Source organism: Carica papaya, chromosome 4 (assembly GCF_054855325.1).
Source record: "Carica papaya isolate Zhongbai chromosome 4, ASM5485532v1, whole genome shotgun sequence".
Classification (NCBI taxonomy): domain Eukaryota; kingdom Viridiplantae; phylum Streptophyta; class Magnoliopsida; order Brassicales; family Caricaceae; genus Carica; species Carica papaya.
In genome coordinates, this window is record NC_142312.1 from 28,059,094 (window position 1) to 28,082,902 (window position 23,809).

The 23,809-nt window shown below is 33.8% G+C and overlaps 2 protein-coding genes across 2 annotated transcripts; both read left to right on the forward strand.

The window, feature by feature from the left end:
* The first annotated feature begins 7,289 nt into the window (after window positions 1–7,289).
* Window positions 7,290–10,426, forward strand: LOC110820765 (RmlC-like cupins superfamily protein). The gene is made up of 6 exons (XM_022050347.2): window positions 7,290–7,529; window positions 7,647–7,696; window positions 8,178–8,216; window positions 8,364–8,392; window positions 8,948–9,114; window positions 9,746–10,426. The coding sequence occupies exons 1-6, from the start codon at window positions 7,411–7,413 to the stop codon at window positions 10,251–10,253; spliced, it is 912 nt and encodes a 303-aa protein (XP_021906039.1). The 5' UTR covers window positions 7,290–7,410; the 3' UTR covers window positions 10,254–10,426.
* A 1,009-nt stretch (window positions 10,427–11,435) lies between these two features.
* On the forward strand, window positions 11,436–16,489 carry XYLT (beta-1,2-xylosyltransferase). The gene is made up of 3 exons (XM_022050445.2): window positions 11,436–12,442; window positions 12,945–13,094; window positions 13,807–16,489. Exons 1-3 carry the CDS (start codon window positions 11,771–11,773, stop codon window positions 14,527–14,529), a joined length of 1,545 nt encoding a protein of 514 aa, XP_021906137.1. The 5' UTR covers window positions 11,436–11,770; the 3' UTR covers window positions 14,530–16,489.
* Window positions 16,490–23,809: the final 7,320 nt, after the last annotated feature.

Consider the following 23,809-nt stretch of genomic DNA (forward strand, 5'->3'; position numbering starts at 1 on the left):
ATTTCCCCTGTATTGCGTATCGGTATTTCAGTCATTGGTTATTTGACTATGTTAAACTATATTATTGTTTAAGTGAATGGTAAGTATAAAATGAGATATGGTTATTGCATGGTTTATTGTTATGCTGATGAAAATCTGTATGGAAAGAACTTACTGGGTACCTGAGAAAAGACGGACGGGTCTGGTACATAGGAAACCCTACCGTCAACGTTACCTCAGTGGGATAGAGCTGGGAAGTCCCTTACCAGTAAGGTTTGAGAGATATAGTTCACATTCATACCAGACGGGGTATTGAGGTTGTGGAATGTTTGATGTTCATTACCAAACGGTGTATGGGGACAACCGATTAATTGTTTAATTGAATATTGGGTTCACAAGTAGGATGACATCCTTATGGACTCCCAGGGGTATCGGTAAGTTGGTAAAAAATGTAAAATGATCATTTTTTATCATCTTATATGTGATAAATAATAGTGCATAAATATGAGTTTTCATAAGTTATTGTTGGGAAAGACTTGTTACACAATATGGAATAAATGACTTTTTTATAGTAAATATATTTACATTAAATTAAGGGCTCCATTGGTTATTTTTCTGATTTTTACCAATCTTCAGTTTTTTGTATCTGTTATTAGTGTGATATTCTTACTAGGTTAGTATAGCTCACCTATTCATTAACTATTTCAGATCAAGATGATCAATACTTAAATCTCGATCAACAAGGGAGTTGTGAATAGTTTACTACCCGGATTCCCTTCAAGAGTTAGTAAAGGTCGTCTTAGGATTGCTTAGTTATTTGTCTTTCATTTATTTATTTAATTTTCATTTATTTTTTTAGATAAGACATTCTTGTAGTTCTATTAGACCTTCTGAAGTATTGTGTAAGAAATATAAATTCTAACTCTATTATTTCGCTTTCACAATTAATTCATGACTTTATTTCTATTTAAGTTCTAGGTCTTTATATTCAAAGTATGTTAACGCTCTCGAATTTAGTCGATGCGTTACTCTCACTCTCTCTATTTCTGATGATAAGATGATATAATAGAAAATTTTACGTATAAATTGGGAACCATAATCGCATATTTATAATCTTAATTTTTATTATCCTTAATTTGACCAATCACAAAATTAGAAATAATATTTTGGTCTCTATACATAAAGATTCATACTGTATTTGATGCATTAAAGATCAAAATGCTCTTAATTTTATCGGATTATTTTAAACGAAATCAAATAATTTTTTATGTATAATAATTTTTATATATAAGCTAGTCATGTTAATAAAAACACAACAATTACAACATTTATGTAATTTAGTAAAATAATACTTAATAAACTAAAAAATTAACAAATTTACTTTAAAAAAAAAATTTGCACGTTAAGCATTTGATCAGATTTTATAGATTTAATTTATTCATAATAATATTAACCTATGATATTATTAAACATATATGCATTCGTGCGTGCGTGTGTATATATACACGCACGCACGCATGCACGCACACATGTATATATGTTGAGATATACACGCACGGACACACATGTATATATGTATGTATATATATATATATATGAAAAGAAGGTGATAACATCATGATTTTGTAATTCATAAATCATCTTATAAAAGAACTTGTGCTAGCTGTTTGAATCCTCCCAATAAAGTCTACACGTTACTGTCTTACAGTTTAGCTGTTGTTCAAACTTTTAAGTCTTCTTTTTTAATTTCTCTGACACAACCTTTTTTTAAAAAGAAAGAAAATCCAACGGCTCTCGTTGCGTCATGCTTCTGTGCCAATGATGTCATTTACACGGAAGTTCCTCAGTAGGGCCGGCCTAATTAATGGGCCCAACTTGATTTTATGGCCCACCTACCAAATCCATGTGCCACATCAACTATGAATATGTTTATTTTATTATTCGTACATTAATTGATATTTTCACGCTCAACTTTACTTTTTTAAAAATTTATTAATAATTAATTATTTTCAACTAATTTTTCTTACTCGCAGAAGATAGTTTTTAATATTAATTTTAAAATATATTTGGAAAAATTACATCCAGAAAACTTTTTCTAATATTTTTAAAATAATTATGAGTTTTCATGAAATCAAATAATAATAATCATACTCCAAACTAAATATTTTATAATTAAAATATATGTCAATAATAATATGTAATATTTATAATTAATTTTAAAATTAATGTATAAAATATAATTTTTTTTAATTTATGAATTTTATTTAATGTAAAAAAATTAGAAAAAGTAGGTGAGGACAAAATTAAAAATAATTTTACAAAAAATATGTGAAAATTTAGATTCTTTGTGTGTTTTTAAAAGAAAATTCAAAAACTGATGGTTAAAACGTAATTTACGAGAAATGTGTCACGTAAGACCGCTTAGTCAGCAGCTTCGACGAACCGGAGTGCGTTGTGTGGCAAGGCACGCTGATGCAGTGCCACGTGGAAGGCCATACTGGTAATCCGTGTGCCCGAAATCGGACAGTCCAAAATTATGCTCGCACGCGTGAACAGTCTGGATCCATTCCCTTGTGAGGCGCGATCGTATGATCCAAATCAAATTGTGATGGATGGTTCAGATTTATTTTCTATTTAAACACAATCGGAAGGTCGAGATCAAATCGCGATGAATGGTTTAGATTCATTTTCTATTTAAATGCAATCGGACGATTGAGATCAAACACGATGGACGGTTCAAATTAAAGGGAGACGGATATAAATACTTTATTTCACACCGAACCATAACTCTAGCTGTCAACCCCCCACCGGAGAAGAATAACTAGTCGCTGGGAGAGAGAGCCGACCGCCATCTACCGTCATGCCGGAGCCACCTCCGACTACCAAAAGAGGTAAAAAATTTCTCATTCGCTCAAAATTCAATTTTGAATCCCCCACCATGGCAAAATCAGAGTAAAAGAATCGGTAGATGAGCTGAAAACTGCAGGTAAAGCCCGGCGCCGCCACCGCGAAAAAAATCAAAAACTGCCTCTGATAAGACCTTTTCCGATTTTCGTTGCGTGCAATTTTTCCACCACTGTATTTACCTTTCTGTTTTCCATAGGTTGACCGAAACAAAACGTCCAATCACGAATGTGAGCTAGCGGAGCCGCTACACCGGAAAATTTCGCCACCAGTAAGTTTTTTTTTTCGATTTTTTTCAGTGAACCGATGTTCTTTAACATATTTTCTTGGAAGGATGAGTACAAAACCGGCCGAAATCAGTCGAAACTAGCCGAAAATGATTAGTCCAAGGCAAATTACCATTGCGGGTGGCGATGCCATTGCCAGAGCACAGTGGTGCCACCGTGCCAGAATTTTAAAATTTGCTGAAAAAGGATTTTAACACCGATTTTAGATTTTTTGGGATAATTCTAGGTACTTTAAGTATGTTTTAATCTCCGAAAAAAAAAACCAGGGAACCTAGTGACTGCCAGTAGGTGCAGCTGAAAGTTTAGCATTCGGATACTTATTCGAGTAAGAATTCTCACCATATTCTCTGTTATGGAATTAAAGTTTAATTATAAATAATGTGGTATTTTATACAATTTAAAAAATTTCAATAATTAATCACAAGTTACTAATGGAGCCGGAATCGATTATTATTCACTGTTATCTTGTTTGATTGATTTTACCGTTTCAAATATATAATATTATACTGGAGTTGGTATGATGATTCGGTTGTGCTTCCTTGATGCATGTATTGCTTGTTTTGCGTGATTTACTGTTAAATTGTGAAACTATAAATTAAATGTAAATAGGAAATTATTTGATTAAGTGATTGAATGAATGGTAGCCTTATTGGATATCTTGAGAGATGGTAGACGGATCAGGTGCATAGGGAACCCTGCTGTGAACATTGCCTCATACTAGATGGGGTATTGAGGATTGGTATTTTGGCGTTTATAACGAATGAGGTATGAGAATAACTTGTTTCACTCTCATACCGGACGGGGTATTGAGAGATGATATTTTTGGCACTCATACCGGACGGGATATGGGGATAATCGGTTTGTTGAAAATGTTGAATAAAGGTTCACGCGTAGTTGAGACATCCCTATAAACCCCCACGGATACTAGTATGCAGATAAAAGTGAAAGTTATTATTCTTACTTAATTTTATATGAGATTATGATATTATCGTATTATTGCCTTTATAGGTCAGTTTTGAAATTTTCGCTACGGTAAATGTACAATAAATGATTTTATTTATGATAAATGAATTTATTTAAATTCAGAGCTCAATTAATTATTTTCATGATTTTTATCTACCTTCATTTCTGTATTGGTGAGTAACTTGATATTCTTACTAAGCTAGTGTAATTCACTCTTTCATTAACTATTTTAAATCAATATGACAAATATCCAAATCTCGATCCATATGAGGGTTGTGAATAGAATGTCAAATTATTTATTTTCTATTTATTTTTTTGATTTTTTGTTGTTTTTTTAGAATTGTCATTTATATAGCCCTATTAAGTATTCTGAATTATTATGTAAGAAATATAAACCATAATGCTATTATTTCGCTTCTGCATTCAATTTATAATTATTTTCTTTTTTAGTTCCGGGTTGTTACATAATATATATACTATAAGTAATCACGTCACTAGTAATTATACCACTTAAAAAAAATCATATAATTAGATTATTTTACTTAATAGGGTATTTGTGATTTTTTGTTGTTCATTACATTAAAAATCTCTTTATTATCTTTCGCTATCTCATAATATAATTAATCTACATAATATTTTTATATACCTATATTATATATCATTAATATTGTAATAATCTAAAAAATAAATAACTATTATTTATTTTTTTAAAACAAATTAAAGCTTATTAAAAATTTCAGATAACAAGAAGGAAATTTATGATTTAATACATAATTACAAAATCTACTTGACTGCATATATAAAATACAAAGTACGAGTTAAAACTTAGATATATCCTAACATAAAATATATAAAAAAGATTGAACAACATTATGTATAAAATAACACAAGAATTTTGAATAAGATTATGATTATTTGTCTAAGATTGAATCGATATTAATACTATACACCATTATGAATTAGGTTAAAAAATAGATTTAATAGTTATAAAGATATAGAATACATGCTTTATATTTATTTAATAACATTTATCTATTTAATAATATATATTTCAAAATTTTGTACTTTGGTTTTTTGTCATTTAATGTAAAATATTAATTTCTTAGATAATATTTTATTTATCTAGGCTTCTAAGAAAGATATGTTAAACTATACAAATATATAAAAATTATAAGATAATAATCTAAAAAAATAAATACTTAGGATAAAATAATGGAAAACAAAATCAAATGGTATTTAATATATCATATAAACACATAGTTTAAACAACAAGTAAATACTTATTCTTTTTTACTTTTAAAATGGAACTGTAAATATATAATAATGATTAAAATTCACTTTTATATTAATCTAAAAAAAGTGGATTGAAATCTATAATTGACACAAAATAAAATAAAAATGAATAATACTTTATATTATAATATCATATGTGGATTTCTATACATTTTATATAAATGTTGTATGGAATTTTTAACAAATGAACAATTAGAAAAATCAATTCAAACCCCAAATTAGGAGACATTGATTTTTGAACTATCAAATGCAATTGAATCATTTTATCCCCATCAATCCCTTTCCCTAAAAAAAGAAAATTTGAAATATGTATGTAACTAAATATAGTTCTATATATATATATATATATATATATATATATATATATATATATGAAAAATGATAATGAAAATGGCAATTTTGATTTTATATGGTTGCTAAGATTTGAGTCCAAAGAGGGTAACTTAAATTACTTGTGGCAATGAATCTAGGACCACAAGATTACTAAATAATGTAAATGTGCTCATAATACAAGTAATAAGAACCCTAATATTTCTACTATTTAATTTTTTCTTCTTATGCTAAAAATGGTAGGTTACCTACTTCTATTTTTTTTTTTCTAGCCAAGCAAAATTATTACTTGAATCTTCACACACTTTCCCCCCTCACATAACATTTTAAAATAATGCTATATATAAAAAATTCAGATGACAATATAATATATAACCCATATAAGTTGAATCACTTGATTTTTTTTTCTTTTTACATTTACATCAATTTATAAAAAAAATAAAATAAAAAATAATAATCTTCTTGTCATAATATTAAATTAATTTTTTAAATTTAAATTTACATATAGTAAAAATTTTTCTCACTTATATTTATACAAAATGAAAAATAATACTGTTATAAATACTGAGAGATTAAACTGTTGGTAGTAAGTAAATATTAACTTATAAATTAAATTTATAGTGGTAACTAAAAATTTTTCGTAATTTTTTTAACTTAAATAGAGATATAACTTTAACACATCAGTTACAGTAATTTATTATTAATATATAAAATAATTTTAAAAATATTATTATCATAAAAAATATAATATTACTTAATCTAAAATTTTTTAGTAGATATATTTTTTTTTTATCATGTGGAAAAAAATTTATCACATTAATTGCTAATTTCCACATTTTAATTTGTTTAAAGAGAAAATAAAACAATTTGAAAAAATTATTGAGTGTTTGTTGGGCAATTGGGAAAGTTTTCAAACCCAATGGAAACAGAATATCCTATGATGTGGAGCACCATCATGTTGTGGACCAGCATCATTCCAACTCTAAATTGTGGGGCTAACACAAAGATGATGCATGCATGACCAATCCACTTGGATATACAACTTGTATGATCTCATGCCACGTAAGCACCCAAACAGACGGGACCCACTTAAGTATACACGTGTCGGCCATGCAATGGCGGTGATCTAATGCTCCATAACGACACATCATGAAAACGTTGAGCTGACGTCATTAAAAATAAAAATAAAAATAAAAAGAGTCCCCTCTAGATTAAGGAAACTCTCATGTGGGTCTTATTGGCCGCCAACACTTCTCTTTGACCTTCTAATTAATGCAACTGTTTCATTTATTTATTTATTTAATATAATTTTTTAAATTGAGCTTTTTTTGCGGGTATTATTAATAGAAAAGATCTAATTCATCGTACTGAGTTGTAATATTTTTTTAAAAAAATAAATAAATTATTAACACGTAATTTTCAAAAAATTAATGAATTTAATTATCATGATATTTATTAAATTAAATTAAATTAATTTTACAAAGCTCTTAAACCTTCTCTCCATCTCTATATATACTTTTCAAATGCATTACTTGGCTCCTCACATCAACAACCAAAAAAAATCTCCTCTCTGTTTTTTTTCTCCTCAATTTTCCCATAAAGAAAATATTTCAATAGTTATTTTCTCACACTTGAATTCACCAAAAACAATAAGATGCCTGAGGGAGAGAATTCTTCTGTGGGAGTTCGTGAACCCAGATTAGTCGTGAGAAAATTCTTGGCTAGACAGCAGCATGAAGGAGTTGGAGCCATTGTCAGAAGAAGCATAGGAAGGTGAATTGAAATTAAATTAAAATTTCTCTTTTTCTCTCCTGTTTTTTTTTTTTTTGTTTTTTGCTTAAATTCACTTATTTCGAAATGGGTTTTTGAATTTTTTTTGGCATCTTTCAGGTTTGAGCTGAGATACTTTGATCCTTTTCTGGTTCTGGATGAATTTTCAGGTGGGTGATGGCCTCTGTTTTACTATGTTTCTATTTTCTGTTTGAATTTTTCTTGCTCTGTTTCTTTGAAGAAATGTAATGGTTGGATTACTCTGTTTTTCTTGTTCTGTTTCTTGAAGAATGTAATGGGTTGATCGCCGCAATGATTTTCAATATTTCACTTACTTTTTTGAATAATGCAATGGGCTGATCAGAAAATAAGATTCGATTCGTTTTCTCTGCTTTTTCTTTTGTAAAAGATGTAATGGTTGGATTACTCTGTTTCTCTTGCTCTGTTTCTTGAAGAATGTAATGGGTTGATCACAGAAACGATTTTCAAACTTTTATCTCCTTATTATTCGAATAATTTAATGGGTTGATCAGAAAATAACTTTCCATTCGTTTTCTCTGTTTTTTTTTTTTTTTGAAAAAATGTAATGGTTTTATTTCTCAAATAATATTCAAATTTTCTTTACTCTGTTTTTTTTTTTCCTTTGTGCAGTAACTGCTCCTGCTGGATTTCCTGATCATCCACACAGAGGTTTGATTCTCGGAAACTTATTTTTCACTTTCTTTTTTCTTTTTCCTAATTGGTTTATATATATATATATACACACACACATACATATACCTATACATATATTTGAGATTGTGCTAATTTCTGATTCTTCTTTTCAATTCTTAACAGGGTTTGAAACAGTCACCTACATGTTACAGGTGCTTTTCTTTAACATAATTTTTCTACTTTGCTTAATTAATCAGAAATAAGTAAAAAAGAAAAAAAAAGAAAAGAAAAAGAAAACCGCGTGAAGTAAGAAACAACATAGTTGTGGATTTGACTAAGAAATTAATTAATTAATTAATTACTAATTAATCACTTAATTTTTTAAATTGGAATTTATAAGTTGGAAACTAAATTGTTCCATTTAGATTATCATTTGACTGAAAATAAACTAAACCAACTTAAGATAATCATGGATAAACTATATGGCCGGCAAGGTATTACCAAAAAGTCAGCTTGGCATGCCCATTTCCAGATAGTTGCTGCCAAATAAGTAATTAAATCTTTAAAAAATAAGTTGACATCATATAATATATATATATATATATATATATATATAATATAATATAATATAATCTTTGTGTGGAAGTGAATAGTTGGTCATATTTCATGCATATACAAGTGTGTCTGTATATAAATTTATTTTGTATTTCAAATATTAATATATAGAATTTTTAATTAGTTGAGTAAAAATTTGGGTGTTTGAACAGGGAGCTGTTACACATGAAGATTTTGAAGGGCATAAAGGAACCATAGGAGCTGGAGATCTGCAATGGATGACTGCAGGAAGAGGAATTGTTCATTCAGAAATGCCTGCAAGTCAGGGAACCCAAAAGGGTTTGCAATTGTGGATCAATCTCCCCTCAAAGTACAAAATGTAAGCACCCATATGTATATATGTTTATATATATAGACCTTTTACGTACTAAGTCCAAGATTTTAGTAAAATCAATTGGGTGCAAAAATACTGTATATTGAGTGTCTTGGATTAGCATAATATTTTTGGATAGGGTAATAAGCTATTTATAATTAGATATTGAAAGCCAAAAAATTAAAATTAAAGGAAGGAAGGAAGGAAGATATAAGCACCTGCTTTTCAGCTTTTTCCCTTCTTCATAGAATATGTAGAGTTATATATGATACATTTGTGAAAAGTGCTTTTTGTATTAGAGCACACATTGTGTTGTTTATGCATCCTTGCCGGATAAGAGGTGAGACCCCCTTTTTCTGTAATGCTTTTTGTTTGAGTCCCAATTCTGAATAAGGAATCTTAGTCAGTGGTGATCAATGATCATGATGTGTGCCTCAAATGCTTTGTGCCCACTACCTATCTTCTCATTTAGTTTGTCTTTGTGTATATATACACTTCTAGAATCATATTTCAAAGTAGCAAAAGAAATATAATAATTATTATAATGTTTTTTTTTGACACTGTACTATTCAAATTAAGTATATTTATAACTTATTTAATTGTAATGTTATATATCGTTTAAATTTTTTAATTGCAGGATTGAACCAAGATATCAAGAAATGTTAAGTAAAGATATTGTAAAAGTTACAAGAGACGGAATTAGTGTTAGGGTAATAGCAGGAGAAGCCCTAGGGGCTAAGTCACTAATCTATACTAGAACACCAACCATGTATTTGGATTTCACTCTCGACCCAGGAGCTAAGCTCCGACAACCAATACCAAGATCATGGAATGCCTTTGTTTATGTCTTAGAAGGCGATGGTGTGTTTGGCAACTCAAAATCTTCGTCTGTTTCAGCTCATCACCTTTTATTATTAGGATCTGGGAATATGTTGAAGGTATGGAACAAATCAACATCTAAACCCGTGAGATTTATTTTGGTTGGGGGTGAGCCATTGGGTGAGCCAATAGTGCAATTTGGTCCATTTGTGATGAACACACAGGAAGAAATTGATCAGACTATTGAAGATTTTGAGAATTTTACTAATGGATTTGAGAAAGCAAGACAATGGAGATCTCAAGCTGCACTCCGCTTAGATTTTTAGTTATTTTTTAAGTGATATTAGAATTTAATTTTTTTTAAAAAAATAAAGAATAAAATATTTTGATTATTATGTAAATTAATTACTATTTATAGTAATTAATTAAGTTAGATATATGGATATTCCAGTGTTACATTCATTTATATTAGTTTGAATAGGAAAATGTTGCACATCTATCATGCAAGCTTTGTAATTTTAGTGAGAAAGTAACAAGACCTGTATGATCCATAAATTGAGATTAGTTTATCTCTAATTTAATTAAAAAATAAATTATGTCACTATTAAGAAATATGAAACTTTTATTAATTTTGTTATTTTTTAGAGTAAATTTCTGATCTTATGTATATTAATCATTTAATTAAACAATAATTAATATCACATATATATATAATTTATAATTTAATAAAAATTAGTGTCATAATAATTATAATAGAGATAATAAGTACAACATAATTTTTTTTTTTTTTTAACAAAATCCATAATAAATCTTCTTCAACTGACATAACTATATAAGTTATTACTATGTTTAATTTAAATTATAATTATTACTTAGAACTTTTTTTAACTATTTAAAAGGCTAACTAATCATGTTTTAAAAGTGCAGTTATATATATATATATTCAATTAATTAAGATAAGAATTTAGGCTTTGAGGATGAGCTTAGTCATCCTGTCTCATGCGCATAATCATCTTACTTAAATTAAACATATTTTATTTTTATTTAATTCATACATTTTAGTAATTTGATTTTAATTATTTAATTATTCATATGCATAATTAAACTAATTTTATTTATAGATTTAATTTTATAATAAAAATACATACATTCACACAATTCATAATATAATATAAATATTTTTTTTTTGTAAAAAAAAAAAGAAAATATCAATTATTTAATTTTATAATTAAATATTTTATATCTGCACATATAAGAATGTTTAAAATATAAATCTATTTAAATTAAAATATTATTTTTATTTGAGTTATCTTTTATATTCTTATCATTAAACGTAACGTAAGGGGTTTGAAAATTTAATTAGGTGTGCTAATTAAGATAAGGAAGATGATAATCATCCTGGACTTGCTGCCGAAAAAGCGATTATCTGAAAATGATAGATGAAGTTAAAATTAAATAAAATTAATTAACTACTAACAACAGACAAACGGAGGTGATTTGGTTTTTGCTCTACTAGAAATTTACTAATGAAATTCAAAGATTATAGCAAAACCCCGGCTGAAACTTTTCCTGGAAAATACAGCATATTTTTTCTCGCTGCAAAATTCCCGGAGCCAAACAACAAAAAACGCTCTTCCATCAGACTCCCATGTTGTTCCAACCTCATTGGTGCCTTCCAGATAATTTTTTCTATTGCTAGTCTTCTCTTCTACTTCACTTTGTCCCCCCGGAAAGCGACTGCATTAGTTGCAGGGAGGGATTTTTACAGAGAGAGAGAGAGAGAGAGAGATTTACATTCTGGAGAGAGAAAACCAGAAGACCCACAAAGGGAAAAAGGAAAACAATGAACAGAAAGAACTCGACGCTTCTCAAGATCTTGCTCTCTCTCTTCCTTCTCAATTCTCTCTCTCTGTACTTTTACTTCACTTCCCACTCTCACGCATCGTCAACGCCAGACCCTCATCCGTACTTGACGGAAAACCACTCGTTCCAAACGCAAAACCACCAAAACCCCAACTTCTCCAAGCCATGGCCGATTCTCCCTTCCTACCTCCCCTGGTCCCAGACCTCGAATGCCGTCGCTGCTCGCTCCTGCGAAGCCTTCTTCGGAAACGGCTTCACCCGCCGCGTCGACATCCTCCCGCCGGCTAATCACGGAGGTGGCAGCTGGTTCCGCTGCTTCCACAGTGAGACATTGCAGAGCTCAATATGTGAGGCCGGAATGCTGAGAATGATCCCTGGGAGGATCAAGATGTCACCGGGAGGGGAGATGCTCGAGGCGGTCATGGGCAGAAGGGAAGAAGAGGAGCTGCCGGAGTTTGAGACTGGCGCGTTCGAGGTCGTCGGAGAGAGGTTAGGCTTAGGGTTTAAGCGAATACGCGATGTGAATCGCCGATTGGTGAACGACGACTTTTTGAATCAGTACGTTCCCCAAGGGGGGATCGACAAGCACGCAATGAAGGAGCTGATTGCTTCAATTCGCGTTGTAGATAGTAAAAATTTTGTTTGTGAAGAGGTATTGTTTTCTCAACTAATTTCCTTGATCTGGATGGTTAAACAGCATTAATGGCTTAATTACTTAATGATTATCATTTATTTCTTGATCTAGTAGATTTCTTTAATGATGTAATGCAGAATCGGAAATCTTTGATTTGGTAGATTGGTGTTTAATTAATTTTCTTTCATGATTAGTTGGAAATTATCTAACCCCATTTTGCGGAAAACATAGGCAGATTGACTTTGATGATTTATTTTCTTTACTGGGGTTTGATGGGGAATGGTTTAATGGAGCTCTAAATGCAAAGGGGAAACTTGGATCTCTATTAATATATTTGAGAAGTTAATAATAAGCTTTAAACATTTGGGTTTAGAATCTTGAGAGAGTATCTGCTTGTTTAAATGGAAAGTGGATTTAATAAGCCAGATTAGTTTCCTTTCTTTCCCAGTTTCAATTTTTGAATGCATTACTTTCTGTTTATGGTTTCTGATACTGGATATCAAGATTTTTCAACTTGCAGTGGGTGGACGAGCCGACACTTCTTGTTAGTAGATATGAGTATGCAAACCTTTTCCACACCATAACTGATTGGTACAGTGCTTATGTATCTTCTCGAGTTACTGGTTTGCCTAATCGGCCTCGAGTTGTTTTTGTTGATGGCCACTGCAAGGTATGAGCCATTCATTTTTACCTGATTATATAGTTTGCTGTATTGGCTTGTGGCTTCTCAGTTGTTACTTTGGGTGAAGGGATGTCTAGATCAGAATTGGCTTTTGGGATCTAAAAGATTGGTATTACATTATCGGGTATTTGTTATTTATGTCATTGATTACTAGATTGAACACCAGGAAGTAAAAGCAATGAACACTTGGCTATGCCTTAAGAAGGGATATTGGGAGAGAACATCTTTTTTGTCTGGAATAGGAGAATGACAAAGGTTTTCTCTAGTAGATTATGGATAAATGTAGATGATTATCCATCTCCTCTTCTCTTCAGCTAGGTAACAATCCGTTGGGAATTGGGATGTTCTAGTACTCTCATCTTTTGTTTTATTTTTCATGGTATTAGTATATGTATATCTCACATCAACCCATAATGAAGATACATATGATTCATGTATCTATTAGGCAACTCTATCTATGATTTTGAGTTAGAATCTGATATGGTATCAAAAATAGTTTTTGGTTTTGCCTAGTAGTTTGGATTTGTCCACTCAAGTACATGTTCCATGTCGGTAGGAATATCGTTTAGAATCTAGTACCTGGTTATTAATTTTGTCCAACTCCTGTTATTGCCTTGGGATAAATTAGAATGCTCGTGGTTAGTTTGTTTCTTTATCATGGCTGTAAGCTGATAGGCCGTCTTTTGGTAAAAATCTTCAGGCACAGCTGGAAGAAACATGGAAGACATTTTTCTCAGGTTTTAGATATGCTAAAAATTTCAGCGGTCCAGTTTGTTTTCGACATGCTGTTCTCACACCTTTGGGATACGAAACTGCCCTCTTTAAGGGTCTGTCTGATGAGATAAATTGTCGAGGTGCATCTGCCCATGATCTGTGGCAAAATCCAGATGAAGGGAAAACTGCACGACTGTCAGAATTTGGAGAAATGATGAGAGCAGCTTTTGGTTTGCCACTAAATAGACATCGCCTTGAAAAGCCAGTCTCCGATCATAATATCCTCTTTGTTCGACGTGAGGACTATTTAGCGCATCCACGACATAATGGTATAGTTGAGTCAAGGCTTAGTAACGAGCAGGAAGTATTTGACTCCTTACTGACCTGGGCATCTAGTCATTCAGAATGTAAAGTAAACCTCATTAATGGATTGTTTGCACATATGTCAATGAAGGAGCAAGTTCGATCCATTCAAGATGCTTCAGTTATTATTGGCGCCCATGGTGCAGGGCTTACTCATATAATTTCCGCTACCCCAAAGACAGTAATACTAGAAATTATCAGCAGTCAATTCAGACGTCCTCATTTTGCTTTGATTTCCCAATGGAAAGGATTGGAGTATCACGCCATCAATCTCTATGGATCATATGCTGATCCGCAAGTGGTTATCAATAAACTCAACAGCATAATGAAGAGTCTTGGTTGCTGACATTTTCTTGTCATTAATGGAACTTGATTAAATTATTATGAATTCGTCCAGGGAACAAAAGATTGATAAGAATCTTCTCCGCTTTCCATTTCTGCCTCAGGAGTTCTTCAATCAGATTAGATTAGCTTGTAAAGTTGCAGCTCCTTTCCCAAGAGTTCATCGATGGGAGGTTTTCCTCGGAGAGCTTGGTATGTTTTTCTTGACACTCCATTACTGACATTAGCTAGTAGGGTATAGTCCTGATTTATCCTGGAAACTGAACATTGACCACCCACCTACCCACCCACTTAGCTAACCTGTAACATAGGTTACTAGAAGGATTCATTTACACATCATTACTGTTGTTTTGTGTTTTCCATACGATAAAATGTTATAGTTCAAAATATTCCCCAGGACTAGTTGGTTGTAATTAATTCATGGATGTTGCAGAAGATAATGGTAATTTAGAACAGTAGAAACAGAATAAACTGTGGATCATGATCTATAATGAATGATCTTTTCAGATACAAGGGAAAAAAACTAAGAAAAGTCAGTTGCAGGTCAAGTAATATTATAAATGTCAAAGATATAAAAGTAAGTCTGCATTTTTTTGGGGTCAGCTCGAGCTTAATAGTTACAATGGGTTAGGCAATATGTATTGTTCTCTTAGTGTGAGAGTTGAATTTCCCAATTTTATAAATATTATTTATATTGTTACATAGTTTTATTTTAAATAATATTCTATATTTAAAAATTTAAATAAATAACTGTTATATATTTAGTTTGAAAAGTTAATGTCAATATGCTCATATCCAATGTACCAAATACAAAATAGAATTTAATTTTGAATTAACTACAAATCATACATTCAATAATAGTTTTTAAATATAAAAGTTTTCAATAATATATTTATTTAATTTTTAAAAAAATAATATGTTGTTATTAATTATAAATATATAAATACTATATAAAGATAAAATATTAAATATTATCACACAAATTTTAAAATATAAAAAAAATAATATGATAGCATACATAACAATTATATATTTAAATATTTAAGACATAAAAATAAAATTTTAATTTTTAATTAAATATAAAGTGTATATATAAATATAAAAAAATATTGTTTGAATGACTCATAAAGTACAAAAGAAAAACAAGTATATTTTCCAACTATACTTTTAATGAACCAAAAATTGACAAAAATCTGGAGATGCGGGGTATCGATCCCGGTACCTCTAGCATGCTAAGCGAGCTCTCTGCCATCTGAGCGACGTCCCCCGACGCTGGTAACATCGTCATTCACATAATCACAACAGTGATCGTAAAACTAAATAATCCGAGAGGCAAATTTCTCATGTTTCCAGTCCAGACTCACAGCATCCGTGTTTCCAGTCCAGTCCAGACTCATGTTTCCCGTCCAGGTTCACAACATCTGTGTTTAAAGCTCGTATGCCCGTTCTGTTTACATGTTTTCCTACTTATTTCTGCACTGGACTACAAATGTTTAGAGGAAAGATCCTTCATTGAATTATAGTCTTAAGCTTTTTTGGTGTTCTGGATTAAGTTCCAGTTTAAGCCTACTCAAAAACTACCATAACGGCAACTGTTGGGGTTTTTGATTTGAACGCCCGCTAGCTGTTTGATGAATTGCCTGATAGAACTGTGAGCTGACAACCATATGGTTCTGTGCTTTCCTTCGACACTCAAGATGCTGGCCATGACTGTGGGATGCTTTGTTGCGGGAGCTTCTCTTTTTGCTGCAACCCTCCATTTATCTCATGTCTACATCGCTCCCCAACAGGCTCGAATCAAAGCCCGCAATGACTTTGTCAGAGAACGGCTGAGGAAGAAACATGGTCTGTAAGTTCTTTCTGCCTTCTCGATCTTCTCCTTGTTGAGCCCATTTTCTTCTCTCGTCTCAAATTAATGAGAACTCAGTTTGTTAATTTATAAAATCTAGAGGGCAATTATACAATCTCTAAACAGCTCATTGAAGAATTAAAATTTCCCTTGTCTTCTTATGTTGTTTTTGTCCCGATTGTCATCTGTATTCATGAAAATTGACATGTCATGTTGCTTGTGCATTCTTTACGGCCTCTTAATCACTGAAATATTCAAAAATAAGTTTCAGTAAAAAAAACCTTCATTTTTTCGATATACATATAGGGATACAGAGGAATAAATCTCACTGGACCTTGACAACATAATCACTGTAAATCTTACAAGTTGTAAATTATTCTAACGCTAGATTCAAATAATTTTAGTGTCCAAATAGATAATGATGAATTAAAAGACAATCTATATAGATGACTTTCTGGCCGACAGTCACCAATCTGGCAAACTCCGCCAAAGTAAAATTGGCAGTGTCAATATATCTCCTTTTCCTAAAAAGTACGGCCAGATGAAGTTAGAAAAAAACAATCTTTGCATAATCAGCAATATAAAAAAGGAGGAAAAGAAACAGGTGGCTTATGATTGCAAGTTACAATACTACCTGAGAGAACTTCTATTCAAAATAATTTAGAAACTTGAAAAATGGAAAATGAAGGACTTATAGTCTAAATAAAATCTAAAATCAAATGGTTTCATGTAGATCAAAGAACCAATTCACGAAGTAGCTCTTTGAAAATTAAAAAATGTGCTATATGAGAGAACATCTACTCAAAAGAATTTAGAAACACCTGTCAAAGGGAAAATTGAAGACTTATAGGCTAAGTAAATTCTAAAACCAAATTCTTTCATGCCGATCAAAGGACCATTCATGAACTAATTATTGTCTGAAAATTCAGAAATGGGAGATTTATATTGTACATCAATGCTCACAATTCTCAATCGAGCTACAGCAGCATAAACAACATGCAGCTCTTGATGAAACTCATGCAGAAACTAGATTCATTATTGTTGAAGTGATTATAGGAATCCAAGTGAGATATATCAATATGTTCCATTATTATTTGGATAAACAAATTTTAAGAAGAAATTTCTTGTGCTTAATAATGGCACCAATTTTTGCTGCGCCAAACTTTTTTATAGGACTAAGAGGTTTTTGTATAGGAAAATTTAGTAGAGCAAAAATTAGTGCCATTATTAAACACAAGAAATTTCATCTTAAATTTGTTTATCCAAATGATAATGGAACATATTGATATATCTCACTTGGATTCCTGTGATCGCTTCAACAATAATGAATCTAGTATCTGCATGAGTTTTATCAAGAGCTGGATGTTGTTTATGTTGCTGTAGCTCGATTGAGGATTGTGAGCATTAATGTACAATATAAATATTATATTTTTGGATTTTCATAAGAGAATTTGTTCATGAATAGTCCTTTTGTAACACTCACAATTTTCTTTTTTGGTGATTAAAAATTAATAAATATAAATTTTTATTATTTTATTTTGTATTATTGTATTTTATTTTATTTAATTTAGAGTAAAAAAATAAAATAAAATGTGAGAAGGATTTAATTGAAAATAATTTTGGAGAAAATGGGTGAAAATTTGCGTTTTGTGGGTATTTTTGAAAGAAAAATAAAAAAATAGGGGTCAAAACATAATTTTGAAAAGTTTTGCCACGTCAGACGCTGAGCCAACAGTCCTGACCAACTAGGACGCGCCAAGTGATAGAGGCGCTGATGCAGGAGGCCACGCGGGGGGCCACGCGGGCGATCCGCGTGCGCGCGATTGAATGGTTAAGGTCCGTTCCCGCGTGCACAGACGGCCTAGATGTGCTCCCTCCCGAACGCAATTGAACGACCAGATTCAAAGCGATCGGACGGCACCGAATGAATCGCGATTGACGGTCTAGATTCACTCCCTATTTAATCGTGATCGAACAGTTCAGATCAAACGTGATGGACGATCCAGATTAAAAGCGGATGGGTATAAATAACCCCAATCCGCACCAAACCCTAACTCTAACCGCCAGAATCCTTCGCCGGAGAAGATGACCCAGCCGCTGGGGAGTCGACCGCCGCCGCACCGAAACCATTTCTGACTGCCAAAAAAGGTGAAAACTTTTCCTTTTGCATGAAATTCAATTTTAAGCTCACTCATGGCCAAATCAGAGTGAAAAGACTAGTCAATTGGTCGGAAGACACATGCGAAGCCGCTGCGGGAAATTTCACAAACCGCCTCCGATGAGGCCTTTCCCGATTCTCATTTCGTGTAATTTTTTCACAATTGTGATCACTGTTTTCTTCTCTACATGTTGACTGAAGCGAAACACCCAACCACAACGTGAGCCGGAGGAGCCACCGCACCGGAGAGCCCCGCCGCTGGTGAGTTTCGATTTTTCGTATTTTTTCGGCCAACTGAGGCCCTTTAACGTGTTTGCTACTAGGAATCGATGCAAAATCGGCCAAATTTGGCCAAAAACAGCCGACCCGAGGCAGACCACCGCTGCGGGTGGCGGCGCCGTCGCCGGAGCATGGCGGAGCCGCAATGCTGAATTTTTGAAATTGGCTGAGTGGGTCTTGAGATTGATTTTGGGTTTATTTGGAATATTTGTAGGTACTATAAGCGCGTTTCAGTTTCCGGGAAAAAATTCATGAAATTTAGAGACCGCCCGTAGGCGCAGTAAACAGTTTAGCTCTTCGGTGTTAAATCGAGTAAGGATTCCTCACCCTATTTTCTATCATAGAACTGAAATTTAAATAAATAATAATGTAGTATTTTGTGCGATTTTAATAAACATGCATAATTAATTACGGGTTGCTAATGAAGCCGAAACCAGAAATTATCTATTGCTGTTGTTGATTGTTTTTACAGTCTACCTGCATGATGCTATCTCATTTATTTATTTATAGCTTTGAATGCATGTGTGGTTTATTTTATGTGTTTACTGCTGAATCGGAAAAAATGAAGTTTAAACGGTAAAAAAATTATATGATTAAATGATTAGATGAAAAGGCAGCCTTACCAGATATCTTGGGAGATGGTGGATGGACCGGGTACATAGAGAATCCTACCGTGAATGTTGTCTCATACCAGACGGGGTATGGAGACTTAATAATTTGACATTCATACCGGACGAGGTATGAGGATGGCCTGCTTTACCCTCATACCGGATGGGGTATTGAAGTTTAATGTTTTGATGCTCATACCGAACAGGATATAAAGACGACCCTATAATTGAGATTGTTAAAGGAAATGGTTCACGTGTAGCGGGGACATCCATATGAACCCCCATGGATACTATTAGGCTGGTGAACAGAGAAACAGTTATGATTTGGTTTATTGTTAATATATATGGATTTATAATACGTTTTATGTTGCTGATGGTTCATGAAATTATGATTTGTATGGTATTATTATTTTTATAGGTTGTTTTCATAAATTCCACTATGGTAAGTTAACGAGAAATGATTTTATGATTGATAAATGAATAATTTAATGCTTCATTAGTAGTTTTTAATTTTATACCAACATTTGCTTATGTGCCGGTGATATAGTGTGATATCCTTACTGGTATAGTGTAGCTCATCCTTTATTTAACCATTTCAGATCAAGAGGACATGGTTCTAGAGCCCGATCCGCAAGAAGATTGCGAGTAGATGCTAGATATTTTTTATTTTTCATTGTTTTTCTTATTTCTCGTATTTCTTTCAGAGAATTAATTCTGAAATGTTGTTTGGTACTTTTAAGTTATTGTGTAAGGAATGTAAATTTTAACTTTTTATTTCGTTTCCGCACTTAAATTATTATATATCTTCTTTTGAATTTCCGGGATCGTTACAGTTGGTATCAGAGCCACGTTCCTCGGACCCATTCTTTACACAATAATCCTTAGGGAAACACCAAAACAATGAATTATCATTCAACAATTTCTTGTGAAATGCAGGTACAAAGAGATGAGGAGAGGAAGACCCCCACTAAACCGAGCAGCCTAGGATGGTTCACTTAGGGAAGATGTTGATCGGATATTTGAGATGCTGGAGAGACTCATTGCTGCCCACCAGGGCTGAGATGAAAGGAGGGAGCTACCTGACCCTCCCCCGCTATTAGAGGTTGAGCCACCCCTGCAGCAAGAGGATCCCAAGCCACCTCGGTACGACCCTGCTCCTCCACAGTACCACCCAGCATCACCATAATATGATCCGGTGCCCCAGCCACAGTACCACTCGGCACCGGCACAATACAATCCGGTGCCCCCACTGTATCAACAAGTACCACCGCGGGGCCCCCCAGTTTGTCCTCAGCATGGCCCAGTTCCTCTTCCACGGAACTCAATTCCTCCCATGATTGACCCAGGCTACATAGAGAGGTACAAGAGACTAAAACCATTTATTTTTGCAGGGGGATCCTCTTTTGAAGATGCCGAGTACTGGTTAACAGAGACATAGAAGACCTTCAAGATCCTGGGAGTGACTCCCGAACAGAAAGTCACCATTGCTACCTACATGCTAGTGGGAGAAGCAGACTGCTGGTGTAAAATCAAATAGACTACTCTGCCTGTTCCAGTTACTTGGGAACAATTCCTAGTAGCCTTTCATGTAGAGTTACCTTATAGAGCATCTCCGACATCTGAAGGAGATGAAGTTTATCCAGTTGATCTAGGAAAATATGACTGTGTCAGAATATGCTCGCAAGTTTCGAGAGTTGGGCTGAGACGTTATTGGATGAAGGCAGGAAGGCTAGGAGGTTCGAGTGGGGCCTCCGCGCAGATATCATACAATATTTGTTTGTGCTGGAGCTCAGGACTTATTCGGCCGTTCTGGCCAAGGCACAACTAGTGGAGATGAGCTTCTGCACCCTCTCTCAGGTAGCAGGGAACAGCTCCACTCCACAGACTAGCACCTACTGCGCCTGTTCAACAGAACAAAAGGCCCAGGCCGGTGATCCAGGCTCCCCCTCAGGCTCTCCCTCAAGCTCCAGTGGCAGGACGCGGTAAGATATGTCAGCATTGTGGCAGGGATCATGGGGACCGACCCTACTACTGCCTCAACAATTTCTGTCGTATATGTGGTAGTGTCCAACATTATGCGGGGGAGTGCCCAAGGAACCAGAATTATGACAGACCTCTTATCTAGGGCAGAGCTTACAATCTCACCCAGCAGGATGCAAAAGCCAACCCGGACGTGGTACATGGTAAACCCAAGAAAGAGAATTGTATTCAAGGATGTTAGTAGTCTGAGGCTTTCCATATGTGTTTCTAGATGAACTACCCGGACTGCCAATGGACAGGGAAGTCGAATTCACCACAAATCTCCAGGCAGGCACCCAGCCTATTTCGGTTGCTCCTTACCGCATGAGTCGTGTTGAGATGGAGGAACTGAGGAAACAAATCATTGAATTGCAGGACAGTAGCTTTATCCGACATAGTGTGTCCCTTTAGGATGCCGGAGTCACTTTTGCCAGAAAGGAAGATGGGACGTTGATGTTATGTATTGATTACAAGAGGTTGAACAGAGTCACAATCAAGAACAACTATCCCCTTCCCAGGATTGATGACCTCTTTGATCAGTTGCAGAGTGCTCAGGTCTTCTCCAAAATAGACATGCGTTCAGATTACCATTAGGTAAAAATCGGAATAGAAGACATACCCAAGACAGTCTTTCGAACTAAGTACGGACACTAAGAGTTCCTGGTCATGCCATTTGGACAAACAAACGCCCCAACCATCTTCATGTTCTTGATGAACATGGTCTTCAGACAATTTTTGGATCAGTTTGTTATTGTGTTCATCAATGACATCCTGATTTATTCAAAAAGCAGAGAGGAACATGCTCACCATCTAACTCAGGTTTTGCAGGTTCTTAGAGAAAATAAGTTATATGCAAAGTTGAGTAAGTGTGGATTTTGGCTTGAGCAGACCACCTTCCTAGGACACATCATATCAAAGGATGGGTGTCAGTGAACCCTGAAAATGTTGAAACAGTGCTCAACTGGAAAAAATTGACGTCAGTTAAGGAGATCCGTAGCTTTTTGGGGATGCCGGGTTATTACTGCAGGTTTGTGGAAGGGTATTCTAGTCTAGCTGCTCCCCTGACTCGGCTCACAAAGAAGAATTTCAAGTTTGAGTGGAATGAGGACTGTGAAAGAAGTTTCTCAGAGCTAAAGAAACGGCTGACTACTACATCTGTGTTGGCCTTGCTGAGTGGATCGACGGGATATACAGTTTACAGTGATGCCTCTTACCTAGGTATGGGTTGTATTTTAATACAGCATGAAAATATTATAGCCTATGGGTCCAGATAGTTGAAGAGTCATGAGAAAAACTATCCCATCCATGACTTAGAGCTTGCCGCAATCATACACACCTTGAAGACTTGACACCATTATTTATATGGAGAGATCTTTCAGATCTATACCGATCATAAGAGTTTGAAATACATATTCACTTAAAAGGATCTCAACATGTGTCAGAGAAGGTAGAGAGAACTTCTTAAGGACTATGATTGCGACATCTTGTATCACGCGGGTAAGGGCAACGTGGTAGCTGATGCACTCAGTAGAAAAAGTGCAAGTACATTAGCTCATTTGATAGTTTCAGAATGCAGGCAGATTGGGGCCACACAACAGGTACGGCTTCAGGACTTGAGGAGAGTCACATGTTTGGGTCCCCTGACCGTTCAACCTGAGTTAATTCAGAGAATAAGGAAAGCTCAGTCTGCCGATTCTCACCCTAGTAGCCCTTAAGAGAGATGCAGAATAGGAAGTTAGCTTAGAATTTTGAATATCTGCCGATGGGTTGCTCAGATTTCAGGACATGCTGTGTGGTCTAGGTGAGAGTGAGTTAAAAAAGGACATCATGACAGATGCCCATAGCTCAAAGTTTGCCCTGCATCCTAGAAGCACTAAAATGTACCAAAGTATGCGACTCCAATTTTGGTAGAATGAGATGAAAAGAGATATAGTTGACTTTGTTTTTAAGTGTTTGGTATGTCAGCAGGTCAAAGCAGAACATCAATGCCCAAACAGACTACTTCAGCCATTATCGATCCTGGAATGGAAGTGGGAACATATCACCATGGACTTCATGATAGGATTACCTAATGCACGCTCAGGACATGATGCTGTTTGGGTAATTGTCGACCAACTTACCAAGTCTTTCCACTTCTTGGCCATCAGGATAATCGATCTATTAGACAAGTTAGCGAGAATGTATATATGAAAGATAGTCAGATTACATGGAGTATCAGTGACAGTAGTGTCCGACAGGGACCCTAGGTTATAACGACCCCAGAAATCCAAAACGCAGTATATAATAATTTAAGTGCAGAAGCGAAATAAGATGTTAAAGTTTACATTTCTTACACAATAACTTAAAAGTATTAAACAGTGTTACAGAATTA

Coding starts and splice junctions, on each gene's coding strand:
- LOC110820765 (XM_022050347.2), top strand. CDS start 7,411: ATGCCTGAGGGAGAGAATTCTTCTGTGGGAGTTCGTGAACCCAGATTA. Junction 7,530..7,646: donor GTCAGAAGAAGCATAGGAAG/GTGAATTGAAAT, acceptor GGCATCTTTCAG/GTTTGAGCTGAGATACTTTG. Junction 8,393..8,947: donor CAGTCACCTACATGTTACAG/GTGCTTTTCTTT, acceptor GTGTTTGAACAG/GGAGCTGTTACACATGAAGA.
- XYLT (XM_022050445.2), top strand. CDS start 11,771: ATGAACAGAAAGAACTCGACGCTTCTCAAGATCTTGCTCTCTCTCTTC. Junction 12,443..12,944: donor AAAATTTTGTTTGTGAAGAG/GTATTGTTTTCT, acceptor TTCAACTTGCAG/TGGGTGGACGAGCCGACACT. Junction 13,095..13,806: donor TTGTTGATGGCCACTGCAAG/GTATGAGCCATT, acceptor AAAAATCTTCAG/GCACAGCTGGAAGAAACATG.